At 38.4% G+C, this 17,648-nt stretch overlaps 1 protein-coding gene across 3 annotated transcripts; it reads left to right on the top strand.

Annotated features, from left to right (window-relative positions):
* Positions 1–1,444: 1,444 nt before the first annotated feature.
* On the top strand, positions 1,445–17,517 carry zbtb17 (zinc finger and BTB domain containing 17). Of its 3 annotated transcripts, none has more exons than XM_047376071.1 (15): positions 1,445–1,612; positions 5,107–5,313; positions 5,425–5,613; positions 8,937–9,269; positions 9,362–9,451; positions 9,570–9,814; positions 10,782–10,924; positions 11,005–11,305; positions 11,422–11,509; positions 12,364–12,480; positions 12,612–12,732; positions 13,858–13,988; positions 14,112–14,372; positions 14,495–14,572; positions 16,330–17,517. In XM_047376071.1, exons 2-15 carry the CDS (start codon positions 5,109–5,111, stop codon positions 16,758–16,760), a joined length of 2,733 nt encoding a protein of 910 aa, XP_047232027.1. In that variant the 5' UTR covers positions 1,445–1,612; positions 5,107–5,108; the 3' UTR covers positions 16,761–17,517. The 3 variants fall into 3 exon arrangements, with proteins under 3 accessions (XP_047232027.1, XP_047232034.1, XP_047232020.1); XM_047376078.1 differs by having other exon boundaries at positions 5,063–5,313; positions 14,513–14,572; XM_047376064.1 differs by having other exon boundaries at positions 5,063–5,313.
* Positions 17,518–17,648: the final 131 nt, after the last annotated feature.

Genomic DNA, 17,648 nt, shown 5'->3' with positions numbered 1-17,648 from the left:
TTGCAGTAGCATAATCTAAGGCCTGACACATAATCTAGAATAATTTAGCAAAATACAGCCACTATCCATCCATCCAGTTTTTATACTGCTTCTTCCATACAGGGTTTTCGCTCCTTAAATATTTATTCTATTTGTGATTATCTCAAGCAGTCTACAGGCGAGAAGCGGGGTACACTATGGACAGGTTGCCAGGCTATCACAGGGCAATACAGCCTCTAATTTAAGTATATTGATACTTAAATTAGTATCAATAACAATAGTTACTAACACAGCTCTACCACATTTATAGAAATTCCAAACAATTCAATCCAAAGTAAACCTAATGCATTTTTTATTTTGTGTAATTTATCTGAGTGGTAATGAACTTCTAGATAGCAATTTATAACTTTTTCCCCTGATGTTGCAATGTATAATATTATGTGACACAAAGGCCGATTTCTTTTATCCAGTATTCAAAATAGGCAAGATAAGAGAACATGGCATTTAAGTAAGCCAAAAGTCTGTTGATCTTCACAAGTCAAGAAATGGCCACAAGACAAATAACTGCTCATCTAAATGTGTCCACATCTACAATCAGAGCAACAATTAAAAACAATTAAATAAGGGGAACTGAGATAAACAGGACTCAACAAAGACCACCAAGCACAGTGAAGGAGAATGGGTCAGGAGGTAGAAATATGTGACTGTAAGAAATGATGAATACATTTTATGGCTTTTTTTTTAGGCAACACAATTTGTTAACCTTTTCTCTTAGGAAGCCACATTTTCTTGTAATCTTCCACTTAGTTGTGGACCAAGACTTCCCAAAGCTTTCAGGTGATATCGTTGTTCATTTATTCATTCATCATTTTTTATTTCGCTTTATTCATTTGATGTCTGATTCTTGACCCTGACTATGATGGCATTTTGAGCAATGAGCCTAAAAAGATGAAAATAAACTAATAACCAGGGATCCAGTATTGTAAAGTCTAGTCTTTAAATGTGAGTCCTGGTAGACAATAAGAGATGCATCATCATTCACTGTGGGCTTTGAGAATAAATTCCGGTATCTCAAATTGTATTGTTTTTGGTCATTTTAATAGCAGAATAAGTTGTGCCTTTATGACAGGCTGCTGGTAACAATTCGCCTGAAGACTTCATTTAAAGCTGTCTTTTGATTAGTGTGTGAACTAAAAGGTGGTCTATCTCTTGAGTTTACAAGGCTTTTTGTATTTGAATGACTCGCCTGGCTTCTTGGAATGAGTAAAGTTTTTCCTTTTTGCACAGTAAATTAATTTAATATACCTAACATTTGAGGAATGTGTTCCTGCCTGCATTAAAGCCAACGACTTAATGAACAATAATATACAAAACCTACAAGTCAGACATCTTGCGCCATCTTGTGGTCATTGTTAGCCTAACAAGTGCTCACACTGCGCCTGCTCGTCTGGCACATCCGGCTGGTCCCTATCAATCGATCAGAGAGAGGAAGATGGCGACGGATGCAGTTAGCAAGGAAGGATCGATCACCGAAAAACTCGATTGGGTTCGGGGTTTTTTTCTGAATTAGAAACCAAACGATACCGCGGAATTTAACACTGTGAAGACGAAGTGAGGAAGCCGTAACAAACAGGTAATTATAAAGATTTTTTTTCATCTGTAACAATGGCGCTGATTGAGGGTAAAGAGACGAAGCTAGCCGTGAAAACAACAGGAGAGGAGGGCAGGCCCGACATCTCCTGTTCGACATCTTGCTCCTTCTCTACATGCATGTAGGCACGCTAAATTAATCCCTGATAGCAAAGCTACAAGGATGGAGGAATTGTAATCGATGCGTAGCACTGTCAAACTTGAGCTGTTTACTCCACGCGTTATGTCTGTAAACATGCGCTTAATCACCAGAACAAAAGTGAAACTTTAATACGATGCGTCTGGCGTAAACATATAGCTCATGTTTTTGCTAGCGATCCTCACGTTACGCTACCATGTTATACTGTATTTTTGCTGGCTATAATGTGCAGTTATTGTTTTTCATTTGTTAAAACTTGTATCATCATAAAAAAACTAAAGAACAGCAGTCTTCCATTTAAGTAATTTACTTGTATATTGACTGAATAGGTCACTTAAAGGTAATGACTGGCCGTGTAAATGATTGCTAATGTAAAATCCAAACACAAGACTTGTCTTTAAACTGTTGCGCAAAGGATCTGTATAAATATTGTTTGGAAAACCATAATTTAGATTTGTTGGCCACATGTTCAAGAATTGTTTTTCAAAACAAGCAATGTCATCCAAAGAACTTAAATAACCTTTAAATGATACCAAGCTATTATGTGTAGGTCAGAAATGTAGGCAGCTACAGTATTTGAAAAGCTAATATTTGGAGTAATGTATGCCTCCACATATACATTTAAACCTAAACTTATTTAAAAAATGGCACGTTCAACAAATTGTGTTTTTGTTCTAATTGTCAGCTTTGTTAGTGGTTAGAACAAGTGTCAGGTAATTGATTTGTGCCTGATCGGGTTTTCAACCAAAAGATCCCATCAGTTGCTGTAGCATAAAACAGACAGAGATCATTGTAGTTTTGTTTTTAAATGAGAACTTATTAGTCAGTCAGTCCGTCATATTCTATACCGCTTCTTCCATAGTGGGTTGCTGGGAAGCTGGTACCTATCTCCAGCAGTCTATGGGCGGGGTACACCCTGGACAGGTCGAGAACCTATAAGTCATTTCTGTAATTAAGATAGAATGATATTCTAATTTCTGATGAAATAAGGACCTTGACCAGGTAAATGAAGTGTGTGCCTATGTATCAAATCAATTGATTTCTAGCTGAAAATATAAACTAATGAAGGTTTTGTCAAATCAAAACTTCTCTATAAACACGTATGCAGGTCACATGATTGACAAAATAGACAACAAATGATAATCAGTTGATGCAGACAGTAGTTTAATTACCAATCAGGTTATTGGAGCTCAAATGGCACAGTCCCTCAGAGAAACATACTTAAATTACTTCTTACTGTATTATGACTCCAGTATAGCAGAGTTCATGGCAATAAATTAATGCATTTTGAAATCCATTACAAATAGCTTTATTGGCTTAAACGATCCCAATTTTACAGAAAAGTCAAATTTTTACATTTGTTTTTTTCCTTTAATACAAGACAATATACCCCAAAATAGACAGAAAACAAACCTGGAGATGGTAATTAAAATAACAAAAAATAATAATAAAAAATATGAATTGACTGCCAGTTACATAATCAATCAATACATACAGATTCTCCATCAACTTCATGAAAAGGAAAAATGACTGTCCTGCACTGACTGTATCCAGATAAGCCAAGAAGCTCCACTGGATCTCCAAGAATTTATACTTCAGTTCCCTTTACCTCAGTCTCACCATTTAAATAACTGGAATCGTGTTCCTTATCTGTGTTTAAACATTAATTTTAATATGAGTGTTTTTCAGCAATGATCATCTCCATGTGAGAAACATGTGTAAAGTGACCATCTGGTGGTGTGTGAACAGCCAAAACTGGCAAGTTCACCTTCTGGATGGAAAATCTTTCCAAAGGTATTGATGTACCAGTTGAGTGTTTTCCACCAAACTTCAACCAGAGAAAAACAAAACCAAAAAAATCATAGATCTCGGACAGGATGCATCTTTCACATATTTGTGAGACAGAAAGTTACGTCTTGTTCAATCTAGGCTTGAATAAGAAAGACGACGATTCACTTAAAACTGAATCAGTTGAAATCAGCTGGTAGTGAAAAAGGCTTTGCTCATATATAGGATTCTGTAAGACATTGCTTTTAATGAATTCATAGAAAGTTCTTCTTTTATGAGCTCAATCATTTTGACAGAAGAAGCAGTTTGACATTCATCAAACACATAAACAGAAATGATCTGTCTAATGTCCACAGATCTCTGTAAAATATCAAAAAGTGGGAGTTTTAAAATGACAATTTTGTGTTATAGTGTCTGACTTGTAGGGGCTGAAAAATGAAGCTGATTTTTCTTTTTGATTAAATTAAAAGAAGCAAATCAACCACTCACATGGAGATCTTTTCTAAAGCTCCAACACTTTTCTCTCTGAACATGTTACACCACTACGACCAGGGAGGTTAAAAGGAACTAGTGAAATAAACTGGAATCTATTTTTAAAGTGTATTTTGCCCCGGCACAACTTTATCAACGCTTAATTTCAGTATGGTCAAATGACAGGAAGTATTGTATGAAATTCCTTTATTAATCAAATAAATAGGCCGATCGCTATAAAAGAGGTGCATGGGAACCGTGATATTAATGAGTTATGCTTAGCAATATGTGTAAGGAAAGCATGCAGCCAAAATATTGCACGCAGAGCAGCAGTTTTCTGGATCTCCAAGATGAGAGATGTGGCTGTAGCAAACAAGGCTTGAATGTCCAAAACTGCCGTACAAAACTTGAGTTGTGTTGACACCAGTGCAGAGCTTGCTCAGCATTGGCAGCAGGTAGGTGTGAATGATTATGTCCAACTGTAAAGATCTGAGTTTTCTCCGAGTAAAATAGATTCATGTCTTGAAAGTAGCTCAGCTGTTTTTTAACCCTTGTACCCCTTTCCGCGACATAGATAGCATAACTGGTTACAAACTAAAACAAATGAAGAGTTTATGATCAATAAAACATATGCAAGTATGAGGCTGCCTACCCTCGGGGGACGTGGACGGGTCTGAATTTATGTATTTGTATACTAGTTTACAAAGGTTTAAACTTAATTTTGATTATTTAACTGATACATTCTCTTCTTTGTGTCAACTTTTAAGTTGGCTTTATTATATTGGCTTGTTACCTGCGTTCTTTAGGTAGCATTTCGTTCCTTTGTAGCATTCATTTTTTGCTTTAGAAATATTTACTATATAATTTTATTGTCTTGGTTTTTTGGTATTTTTATACAAATTTATACAATAAAATTTTTGCTCATACACTAATTCATATATACATATACAGTGTGGTAAGTTGGTACATTAATCAGATGATTTCAGTTAAAAGGAGTTGCATAATAATGTCCCTTTTTGTGCTTCAAATACACAGAACCAGTCCCGCTAATCTCTGGCCTCACCTTTGAACCTTGACAGCGATGGAGTTCCCATGGCACAGCGGGGAGGTTCTGGAGCAGCTTAACCGGCAGCGTAAGCAGGGCCTGCTCTGCGACTGCACCTTCGTGGTGGACGGTGTGGACTTTAAGGCCCACAAAGCCGTCCTGGCGGCTTGCAGCGTGTACTTCCGAACTCTTTTCCTGGATCAGAAGGATGTGGTGCATTTGGACATCAGCAACGCAGCTGGTAGGTTCTAGCTGTGATGTGAAAGCTGTCTGGCTATTTTAGAAACACCAAGGCTGCTTATCTTGTCATTGCTTCCTAATCCGCTCTCTATTTTTCTGTTTCTTCTCCCAGGTTTGGGTCAAGTGTTGGATTTTATGTACACCTCCAAACTGAGCTTAAGTTCCCAGAACATTGAGGATGTGTTGTCTGTTGCCCACTTCCTGCAGATGCAGGAAATCATAAATGCTTGTTCTGCTTATCAGTCGATGTCAAATCAAGCTCCAACCATCATAACTGTGGATCTTCCTGATGATGAGCCAGGTCAACAGATATTTGGAATTTTGTGTGTGTGTGTGTGTGTGTGTGTGTGTGTGTGTGTGTGTGTGTGTGCGGGGGGGACCAAACAATTGCATCTAATTAATTTAATATTGGCATACAGAGTGAGAATGCATGGTAGATCCAAGCATTTCGGTGCGCTTGCTATATTTAGAACATTAATAGCCGTAAATAGGTGCTGAAACAATTAATTGAATTAATCATTATTAATAAATTATTGAAATAATCGTCAACTAGTTTTAGTAATCGAGGAATAGTTTACTGGTGTATACAGACTCTATAACATGCTTTTTGCTGAAAGAACAACCCACTCAGAGCAGTAATTAGGCAATAATTGAACAAGAAAGAAAATATATATATATTGCATTTAAAATGAAAAACCTTCTGCCTGTAAATATTCTCTATCCAGAACTCCTCTAGTGACAGAGCTTCAGATTCACCAGGTTCAAATTCTGTAAAAAAAAAAAAAAATCTCCTGTTGAGCACTTTTTGCTATACGATATTAATTTTTGTTTATCAAAAAAAGAGTCACCAGATTAATCGATTTGCAAAATAATCGATAGTTGCAGGCCTAACAATAATGATTGCCACTCAATAAATTGTGCAGCTCTAATTCAGATTTGTAGTTTTTGTGTGAATTTAGTTTTTAAGGATGTCCGTTTTTTACTTAGCTGCAATCATCTTTGATGTTTTCTAATTTGTTGAGAAAATTGTCAGTTTTATGTGTTTCATTAATCAGTCTTTTAAGTTTAACACTTCAGCTTTAATCATGGGCAAGATCGTCATCAATTTAAGGTTTTAAAGATGCATTTCAAATGTTCTTTTTCTCAGTCCAAGATGATAATACCACCCACTAGTTCAGTGATTTGTTTTAAACGATAACTGTCTGCGCAAGTTTGAATTTATTGTGAATTTTCTCTAATCCACTCAGGGTCAGAATTCTACATAAAGGCTCAGACCCGACTAATATTTGGTTAAATGTCCCTTAGCAAGATGGCAACTGTAAATCTATTGTACCCATAAACAAGCTTATGGCACTTTGCTGACTGGGTGTTTGACCAATCTTCTTGGCAGAATTAGTGGAGTCCATTTAAACTGGTTGTTCTGGTGTTAAGCTGACTTTTAAACACAGTTCATATGTTTTCATTAAGATTCTAGATTGTGCCTAGTCCAGAAACCAAATCTTAGCCTGCTTTACCCATTTCAAAACCAGCTTTGATGTGTGTTTGTGATCATTGTCCTGCTGGAGCACCAAGGTGTACTGAGGGTTCGACCAGTGGACCCAAACTATCACCTTGAGATTAAACAAACTTGGTCATGAATGTTGAAATTTGACCCAGGAACCCCCAAGCTGAGTTTGAACTGAAAGCAGCTGGAACACAAGTGTGAGTGTGCAAAGTGAACAATTTCTACATCAACATGGACTGAGAGGGTACCAAGAGGAAAGAAAAATCGACACCTTCAAGCATAACTGAAACCTGCAGCTGCTCACACAGACTAACCAATTTCTGCTCATTGAGCTATTATGCAACAAGGATTGGAAGTAGGCTTAAAGGATTCAAAATGAGTATTTCCAACCCAGGAACACTGCACACACTATCAAGCATGGCGGTGGCTGCATCAGGCTAAGGGGCAGTATCTGCCAGCAGTACTGGTCCATTGCACAGAGTGGGTGGAATAGTAAGGAAGGACTAGCTCCAAATTCTTCAACTACAGATGAAATCAACTTCAAGATGGTTGAAATTTAGACATTATTGGCTGTTCCTAATGGACAATGATCCCAAACATACTGGCTTTGGAACTGGGCTTTGAATGGATAAAGTTAACGTTAATCTCCTGTAAAAGCTCCGACATCAACACTATTACAAATGTATGCATTATGCTAAGTCCATGCAAGGAGACCAAACAATTTAAATAAATTGCCAATTCTGAGAAGAAGAATGGTCAAATATCGAGCCTGAATAATGTCAAATGTACATTAAGCATCCGGGTTGAGCTGAGCTGTTTCCCCAAACATTGGTGGAGGTGTTTGTGTAAATTTGACCCTCGATGGATTAGAAAAAATACTAAACATATTAAAAACTTGTTCATCCAGTTCTTGTTTTTCAAATTTACTGAAGTTGTACAATGGATAATTATTTAAACCTAGAAAGATAGAGATCTTTGACCATCTTATTTTTGACTTTCATGCCCGTGATGAGTGTACGGTGCCACAAAAACGTTTTCGCTCCTTAAATATTTATTCTATTTGTGATTTTTGTCACACCCAAATGTTTTAGACAATACACATTTTAAAATTAGACAAAGTTGACCGTAATAAATCAAATTGCAGTTTTCAAATGTTGTTTCCTTCTGTTAAGGGGTGAAAAACTATCACCTATAATCCCCCAACTTTTAACTCATTGTTAAACAATGAATCAACTCCGATTAAGCCCCTGTTTTGGTTCTGTTGCACTAGTCTCACCGGGGCGTGACTATAGCCAGACCCATTGAATTAAGAAGTAAACCTCTCTGAAAAACATGAAATACCATAAAAGACCTCAAATGGAACCCACCACGCACCTGTTTAAAGAAATTCAAGAACATGTGAGAGACAAAGTCATTGACACCAATCAGTCTCAGTCATCTCTAAGGCTTCTGCACTTCAGTGAGCCACAGTGAGAACCATCAACATGGAACATGGTGAACCATCCTGGGATGGTTCACCACTGTTACTACCAATATTACTCCAAGAAGTCATCAAAGACTCATCCAGGAGGTTTAAAAGACCTCAGAACAACATCTGAACACGGCATGCCTCCCTAGCCTCAGTTAAGGTCAGAGATCATGGTTCACCAATAATAAGACAGGGCAAAAATGGCTTCTATGACCGTGACCATAACTGATGGAGCCATGACCTTAAGCTCAAGACCACTTGAGCTATACAGCTGGACAATGATTCAAAGCACACCAGCAAATCCACCTCACCTTTAAATGGCTCCAAAAAATAGGGTTTAAATCCTATTGAGACGCAGTGGCATGACCTTGAATGGTCATGCTAGCAAACCTTCCAGTTTTGTTGAATTAAAAACAATGCTGTAAAGAACGGGGTCAAAATTCCTTCCTTTCTTTGGTTTTCTTTCAATAAAGGGAGCATCATTGGAAAACTTTATTTTCTATTTACTAAATGTTTTTGATTGAAATATAGTATGTCTTTCTCTTTACAATAGGTCATCTTACAACCAGAGGCTGAAATTTGAATATTTGACTTTCCATCCCATTCTTAACTCGCAGCACATCCTATCTCTTGCATTTCTTTGACAAACCAGATGAAAAGGCAGGTGGAAGAGAGCAGAAGGACGTAGCTGAAAATCAGTTTTCGGAGGTTGCAGCACAAGTGGAGCAGTGTCCTGCAAGCACACCTACAGAAGATCGCAAGAATACACAGAGTGAAGATGATGTGAACAGAGACATTTGTGTTGATCCACAACAATTTACTTCTCAGCCTAATCCCGGCAGGAAGTACACAAGCCGTGGAAGACCCCCCAAAAACGCTCAGGTGTCTGCACAGAAGATGATGCTGGTTAAGGAGGAAGAGGAATGCTCTACATCGAACGCCACAACGTTTCAGGATGACCCCTCAGATGCAGACTACACACCCAGTAAAACATATTCATGAGATGTCATGAGCCAGAAATGGCACATAACAAATATTAAAACGTGATATCCTGGTAACCTACAAATTTATCTGCAGAACCGCAGCTGAGATCTTCAGGCAGCTTGTCCTACATGAGCTCACGTGGAAGAAGGATCCGCAAACCTGCTCGACGTAGGTTTCCACCAGGTGAGCGTGATGTTTTAGGTCAGCTTCCTTTGATATTGAAACTATGACAAAAGTCTGTTGAGTAGTAATTTTTTCAGGTTTTGTCTTTCCACCAAACTTTTGAATTTAATCATTCCAGAAAATGACTCTGAGGATGAAGGTCCATCAAAGGCAAAAAAGGAAAGAAAGGTGACAGTTCCCGAAGAAGTATATGACAGCCAGGAACCAGACACGGGTGATGAAGAGATGGTTGGAGAGACAGAAGAGGACTTCGAACAGCAAAGGGAAGGAGACAGCGAGGAAGAAGGAAGACAAACTCAAGCAGCGTCTATGAGCAACCGATCTGAGTCTAGGCCTTACAGTTCTGTGACGCACAAATGTGGGGTGAGACGCAATGTGTTTGTAAAAAGTGGTATTTTGACAAGTTTTCCTTCCCATCAACTCTTGAACAACCTCCCTGTCCCTGCTGAAGAAAAGCATCTCCACAGCATGATGCTGCCACCACCATGTTTCACCATGGGGCTGTTGTGTTTTTCTATACAAGCCAAAGAGTTTAATTTTGAGAGTTTGGTCTTATCTGACCAGAGCACCTTCCTCTATGTGTGCCTTTTATGGCTTTCAGGAAACATGAAATCGTACTGTTTTTTGCAGATTAATGGTTATGTAAACAGACTCTCACACCTTAGCTTTGGATCTTTGCAGCCTCTGCACAGTTACAATGAGCTTCTTAGTTGCTTCTCTGATTATTGTTCTCCTTCTCTGGCCTTTCATTTTAGGTGGATAGCCATGTCTAGGTAGTGTTTTGCAGTTTTACAATACTCTTTCCATTTTCAGATGATGGATTTAGCAGAGCTCCATGAGATGGCTAAAGTTTCGGATGTTGTTTTATAACCCAAGCCAGCTTTAAAGTTCTCCACAGCATTCTCCCTGAGCTGTCTGCTGTGCTCCCTTGTCTTCGTGATGTCGATTGTTCCCTCATGTTCTCTAGCAAACCTCTGAGGCCTGCAAAGAATGGATTTATATTGAGATGAATTTACACACACAGGGGGGACTCTGTTTACAGGGATTTCTTTTCTTTTAAGAGTATCAGAGTACAAACGCAAGCTTTTCAGATTTTGTTTGGTAAAAACGTTTGAAAACCATCTAATATTTTCCTTCCACTTCACAAATATTCCCTTCTTTATGTTGATCTATCAGTTGTGTGCAAAGGAGTTGGTCAGATTCCTTAAATGTTAACTATGGAATGAACTATTTGTCAGTTTAATGTTTCACTGAAGTTTGCACACTATGTTTTTTTTTTCCTTTTCAATGTTCTGGTAGCTCAGATTGTAGTTTATTTTGTCCTTTTTAGGACTGTGGGAAGAAATTTACCCACACGGGTAATTTTAAGAGACACATGCGTATCCACACTGGAGAAAAGCCATTCAGCTGTCGGGACTGCAACAAGGCTTTCTCTGACCCTGCAGCTTGTAAAGCCCATGAGAAAACACACAGGTGAGGTTCACATTTTCATAGACACTTCCTTTTGCTCAGCCTACTTTGTATCCTACATTGCACCGTTGTTTTCCTCTCAGTCCCCTGAAGCCGTATTGCTGCTCCACCTGCGGGAAGAGCTACCGCCAGGTCAGCCTGCTCAACCTGCACCGGAAACGGCACACGGGCGAAGCGCGGTACAGCTGCGACGTCTGCGGCAAGCTTTTCACGACTTCAGGCAATCTGAAGCGCCACCAGCTGGTGCACAGCGGGGAGAAGCCGTACCACTGCGACGTCTGCGACAAATCGTTCTCCGACCCCACGGCCAAGATGCGACACCTGGAGACACACGATACGGAGAAGGGCAACAAGTGTCCGCACTGTGACAAACGCTTCAACCAGGTGACAGTATGCTCTGAAGAGTTTATATTTGCATCTGAAGCTTTTTGTAACACACTAAAGTATCAAGGAGTTTTTTGTTTTCTGTTTTTTTTGGTTTTTTTGCCTTTTCTTACTAGGTGGGAAATCTGAAAGCACACTTGAAGATCCACATTGCAGATGGGCCCCTGAAGTGTAAGGAGTGTGGCAAACAGTTTACCACATCAGGTGAAAGAATTATATCTTTCATAAGGAGAATTTTAAGCACAAGTTGAAAAAAACCTTGGTGTTTTTGTCTTCAGAACCCTTACACTTAGTGGAAGGATACTTCCCATGGTTTTTAAAAATCTGAAAATTGTGGTATGCATCTGTAATCAGTCAGTTAGTTAGTCAAATTTTCTGGGTACATCTCTACCAGCTTTGTACATCTAGAGGCTGTAATTGTTGCCTATTCATCGTTGGAGAACAGTTCAAACTCATTCAGGTTGGATCATATATGTGATTTAACCAGTCAGTAGTTTTGGTTTTGGTAAGGTTGTTATCCTGCTTGTGAGCTCCAGTCTGGAGTCTTTTGTAGCCTCTAATGGGTTTTCTTTCAGGATTGCCGAGTATTTAGCTCCATCCATCTTCCCATCAAATCTGACCAGCTTCATTGTCTCTGCTGAAGAAAAGCATCCCATCAGAATGATGCTGTCACATTGTTTTTTTTTTTTTTTTACTGTGGTTGTTTTAGTCTCATCTGACTACAACATTTCTTTGATGTTTTCTTGCATGAATTATGAGTTGAAGTCAATAAGCATTTCACCAAATAGGCCCATTCCATGATTCTACCAAAGCGGTCGTTTAGAAATGCGGAGAAATGTGTTCTATTATTAGGTATGGGTATCGACAGAGGAACCAAATGTGGAGTCGATTTTGAAAAAAAAAAAAGGGTTTCATACATATAACCGGCACTTTTTGACAATTGAATACCTCGTACGTTTAGGTTTTCTAAAATGTGGTTTTCAAAGGAAGTTGACGTCATAATATGGTTTCTTTGAGTCATCTGGTCTAACCTTTGTGGGTTGGTGTCTGCTTTTTAGGAAATCTAAAAAGACACCTACGTGTTCACAGCGGGGAGAAACCATATGTGTGTTCGCACTGTCAGAGAGCTTTTAGTGACCCCGGAGCTCTGCAGCGCCACGAACGCATTCACACAGGTAATCCTGTCACATTCTGGTCTGTTATTTTATGTTTTAGTAGCAATATTTTCTCCTTATCCTGCCCTCAAAATCTCCAATTAATATTGATAATTCCCCACCAATATGAGACGGTGTTATATGTGTTACAGGAGAAAAACCATGCGTCTGCCTTGTCTGCGGCAAAGCTTTCACCCAGGCCAGTTCCCTCATCGCTCATGTCCGCCAGCACACCGGAGAGAAACCCTACGTCTGTGATCGCTGTGGCAAAAGGTCACCTGGACAAGACATGGATCAGTGCTGAAATAATTTGTGCATGATCTAGTTTGCATCTAACTGAGGCAGAAAATCTGAGATCATCCAAAGATGACAGATGTGAAAGAGAGAGCAGAAAAGTAGCACATTCAGGTCCCATATAGATCAGTGTTATGGGAAAATGCAAATACTTTTTTATCTTTTTGGCCTTGTGTTCACACTGAAACACGTTTCAGCCCCAAACTGACAATAATTGGAAACACGTTTCAGAACAAAAGGAATCTTGAAACAATTTACTCACAATTGTGTGAAAATAATCAATAAACAGTTTTTTTTTAAACATTATAAAGTTATAGCCACTCCCTTGACCTAATTTCTACACCTTCGCATGTGTTTCTGTGTATCTATGAGGTGGTATCTGTGATACCGCCGCATAGTTTGGAATGTCATTGTCGCTAAATATTTTTAGAAACTTTTTAAAAATAGCATTCTGCAGTTTAATAAACCCATACAACTTGATCATATTCGGCATAAATCAAGTAACTCTTCATCGCTGTATCAGTTTGTTCAAGATCCCCATCTGTTGTCACCAAAATATTCAGTATCACAATGACATGTTCTCCTGATACCGTGTAGCCCAAGAAGTTCTGATTGTAATATTGCAGTAATTCTCTGGTTACCTATTTGTCGTTTAGTTCATGTTTTAGCTTTTTTCAGGATAATTAGCAGCTGATGTGCACATTGTCATAAATCCTACTGACCTACTGTAATTACAATCCATCCGTCCATCTTCACAGTTTTGGGTTTTTGCAGGTTCAGTATTTAAAGGCCGTCCTGCAACCTGTTGACCCTTCTGGAAAAGTACAAAACTTTTTAGAGACTAGAGAAATGTGTAGGAATCCCTTCAGTTTTTCCCCATGTCCTAGATGTGGCTAGCTTGTCCCTTTCCCTTTATCCTCTATTGCATCAGCCCCTATGTTTAATGGTTCAATAACCTCTCATGTGCAATGTAGAAGAGATCAAATTGAGCTTAATCTAACGTTCAGCCTGAAAGAGACTGATACAGCTATTACAGTTATTTCTTTGTATCTCCCCTAACCTGTGGCAGGAATACTGACCATTTCCAAATTGATATCTGAACAGATTTGTGCAGTCCAGTCAGCTGGCCAATCACATTCGCCATCATGACAACGTGCGGCCACACAAGTGCCAGATGTGCAACAAGGCATTTGTGAATGTGGGAGATCTGTCCAAACATATCATCATTCACACGGGTAAGGAGAAACTTAGTTACAAGACTCACTTTGGGGTAGTGCTGAAAATCTGTAGACTATTTCCTCTCAAAGCATTGTCACTTGAAAGCTACAGCTTGTAAAATTAATTCTGTCTTGTTTCAGGTGAGAAACCTTTCCTTTGTGATAAATGTGGTCGCGGCTTTAACCGGGTGGACAACCTGCGCTCCCACGTTAAGACTGTTCACCGCGGCAAAGCTGGCATGAAGCGGCTGGTGGTAACTGGGGAAACTGTGGAAGAAGCTGGCGACGACAGCGCTGAGGGCGGGATTTCAGATGAGATCAAAATAGTTACGGTCACCACAGAGGACATCGTCACCCTTGCAACTGAGGCACTGGCAGGCAGTGCTGTAGCTCAGCTCACAGGTCAGTATCTTTAAGCCAGACTCCAATGCCTCAGACATTAGGACGCATATTTTTTGGGAAATGACTAGATGAAAGGAATCAGATCAACAGAAGATCAACCTTTGACCTGTGTTGGTTAACAGTCGTCCCGGTGTCTGCAGATGAAACAGAGGCTTTGAAAGCTGAAATCACCAAAGCAGTAGAGAAAGTGCAAGAAGAAGGTAAAATCTGTACTCTGCTTTATCTCATGAAATAATAGATGTAGGAAACAAAACCAAAAAAATGGTAGGTTCTGATAAACTGCTTGTTTACATAAAAGGTGAGAGATATGTCTTTGGATAAAATGTAAACTATTCGTGTCGTGTGGGAAAGTATAAAAACTTCTTCAAAAAAATTGATACCCTTGGAACTTTTCTGCAATTTGCCTCGTTACAGGATCAAGGAAGCAGGTCTGAGTTGATGGGAGGATAGATATAGCTAAACGCAGGGCAGTGCTGGAGGAAAACCTCCTAAAAGGCTACAAGATATCTGAGACAGGGCCGGAGATTCACCTCCCAGCATCACAACAACCCGAAACATACAGCCAGAGTTACAATTTAATGATTTAGTTCAAAGCATATTCATGGGTTAGAATAAACCAACTGAGAATATATGGCAAAACTAGAAAACTTTTCAAGGACACTCGCCATCAAGTTTGACTCAGGTTAAATTGCGGTCTCTAGAGACTCAAAGAGACATACAGGTCCTTCTCAAAATATTAGCATATTGTGATAAAGTTCATTATTTTCCATGTCATGATGAAAATTTAACATTCATATATTTTAGATTCATTGCACACTAACTGAAATATTTCAGGTCTTTTATTGTCTTAATACGGTAAATGGTTTACTGACCATGGTATCGCTGTGCTCAATTGGCCTGCCAACTCTCCTGACCTGAACCCCATAGAGAATCTGTGGGATATTGTGAAGAGAACGTTGAGAAACTCAAGACCCAACACTCTGGATGAGCTAAAGGCTGCTATCGAAGCATCCTGGGCCTCCATAAGACCTCAGCAGTGCCACAGGCTGATTGCCTCCATGCCACGCCGCATTGAAGCAGTCATTTCTGTCAAAGGATTCCCGACCAAGTATTGAGTGCATAACTGTACATGATTATTTGAAGGTTGACGTTTTTTGTATTAAAAAAACTTTTCTTTTATTGGTCAGATGAAATATGCTAATTTTGTGAGATAGGAATTTTGGGTTTTCATGAGCTGTATGCCAAAATCATCCGTATTAAGACAATAAAAGACCTGAAATATTTCAGTTAGTGTGCAATGAATCTAAAATATATGAATGTTAAATTTTCATCATTACATTATAGAAAATAATGAACTTTATCACAATATGCTAATATTTTGAGAAGGACCTGTATACCAAAAGACTTGTAGTGGAAGAGCGCTGCAAAATATTGACTACAGAGAGTTAAACAGTAAGGCATCAACACCATAGATGGTGCACTTACTTTTATTTCTAAATGCATAAATAATAAGAGCTTAATTTAGTGTATTTGGTATAAATGGCACTTTAAAAAAGAAGTTTTTTTTTTTTTTTTACCACAAAATGTTTTCATTTGTACAACCTACAAAAAACTTCTGTTTTCTGTTTTGAGGGGAAATAATAATATATTATATATTATAGTTTAGAATAATCAATTATTCAAACACTTAGTCAATAGATATTAATGAAAATCTTGAATCAGTTTGTACTTTTCCACACTACATCAACCTAATATTTAAGCATTCCGTTTTAAGTTATTTGGTGAGAAGCATCAACTATAAACAAAATCAGCTCACGGACAAAATCTGGTTGAGAACGTGGACATTTCCTGTCTTGTTTTCTTATTAAAATAGATTTGAAAAAGAATCGACTTTTGATCTGTTAAGATGACATAATTATATAAAAGACTTTCCATACAAACTTTCTTCTGCCCACAGACCCCAACACCCAGATCCTGTATGCTTGTGATTCGTGTGGCGATAAATTTCTGGACGCCACCTCTTTAGCTCAGCACGTTCGGATCCACACTGCTCAAGCCTTGGTCATGTTTCAAGCAGATTCCGACGACTTTTACCAGTACACCACAGCAACCACCACCGGAGAGGGGGATGATGCTGCTCCTGCTACAACCTGGCAACCCGCACCAGAACAGGTCATCCAGGAAGGAGAACTGATCTTCCCTACAGCAGAGAAAGAGAGAAAACCAGAGAGGATGGATGGAGAGACACAAGAAGAACAAGGGTCAGAGGCAGTGATTCATGTAGAGGAGGCAGTTGAAGTGGAAGAAACTAGTGCTGAGCACCAAACAAATGAGCAAGATGGAGAAGAAGAAAAGGAGAAGGATATGAAATGTGAGGGTCAGGGGTAATGGAACAGGTTTACCTTGGATGCATAATATGTTGCTTTTGACAGAAATCTATATGAGGGGCAATTAAGATATTATGTTTCTTGATGAGGTATACATTAGGTCATAGGTAAATACTTAAAGAAATTGAATCTGGATTCCATCTTTTAAAATAAAACTGATTTTAACAATTTAATCTTAAGTGACATATTTGCTTTACTCTGTAAAGCAGTAGTGTTATTTTGGTAAAGAACTGCTAAATGATTATACAAGTTTGTATAGTTGGTTTATTTTTAGACTGAAATGTAGGACAGTGTTTTGTCCCTTTTATGCTAGATCATAAATCTAATACTTGGAGACTCATATTTTTCCATTTTTGATGAAATATATACTCTTTCCTCAGACATGAGCTGTATTATACTGTGCTGAGTGTAAAATGCTTTCATGTAGAATTGCTACAAGGACATGTGAGTCTACAGAAGACTTAGATGGGATTCAAAGAACCTTAATATAGGAGGTAGTGTGGATTTATGTGATGTTTTTGGTTTTGTTTCACCAATCCTGTGCTTGTATAATTGCCCATCAATGAAGTCTTAATATATCAGATGAAAAGCCTATAGTTGTGGCTTTGACACAATCTTTAGTTACACATTAATTTCTAGATGTTTTACTCTTTTTTTGGGTCAGTTTATATTGCCATCTGTAAAAAGAATCTGCAGTAAATATTTGTAGACTTAATGTATCATTAAAGAATTGCTGCTGTCTAATACGCAAAAGTAAATTACTGTTGCTTTTTTTTTTTTTCTTTAACCGGTTCTTGCATAGTTCAAGATTAACATGTACACTTTTAACTGATTCAATAATTTCAATATAAATGCCTAATTTCTAATATGTTATAACGATTACAAATAT

The sequence above is a fragment of the Girardinichthys multiradiatus genome, chromosome 1 (assembly GCF_021462225.1).
Source record: "Girardinichthys multiradiatus isolate DD_20200921_A chromosome 1, DD_fGirMul_XY1, whole genome shotgun sequence".
NCBI lineage: Eukaryota > Metazoa > Chordata > Actinopteri > Cyprinodontiformes > Goodeidae > Girardinichthys > Girardinichthys multiradiatus.
The sequence above is the reverse complement of the archived record's forward strand: the minus strand, read 5'-3'. Positions and strand labels throughout refer to the sequence as shown.

Coding starts and splice junctions, on each gene's coding strand:
- zbtb17 (XM_047376071.1), top strand. CDS start 5,109: ATGGAGTTCCCATGGCACAGCGGGGAGGTTCTGGAGCAGCTTAACCGG. Junction 11,306..11,421: donor GTGACAAACGCTTCAACCAG/GTGACAGTATGC, acceptor TTTTCTTACTAG/GTGGGAAATCTGAAAGCACA. Junction 14,373..14,494: donor TGCTGTAGCTCAGCTCACAG/GTCAGTATCTTT, acceptor GTTGGTTAACAG/TCGTCCCGGTGTCTGCAGAT.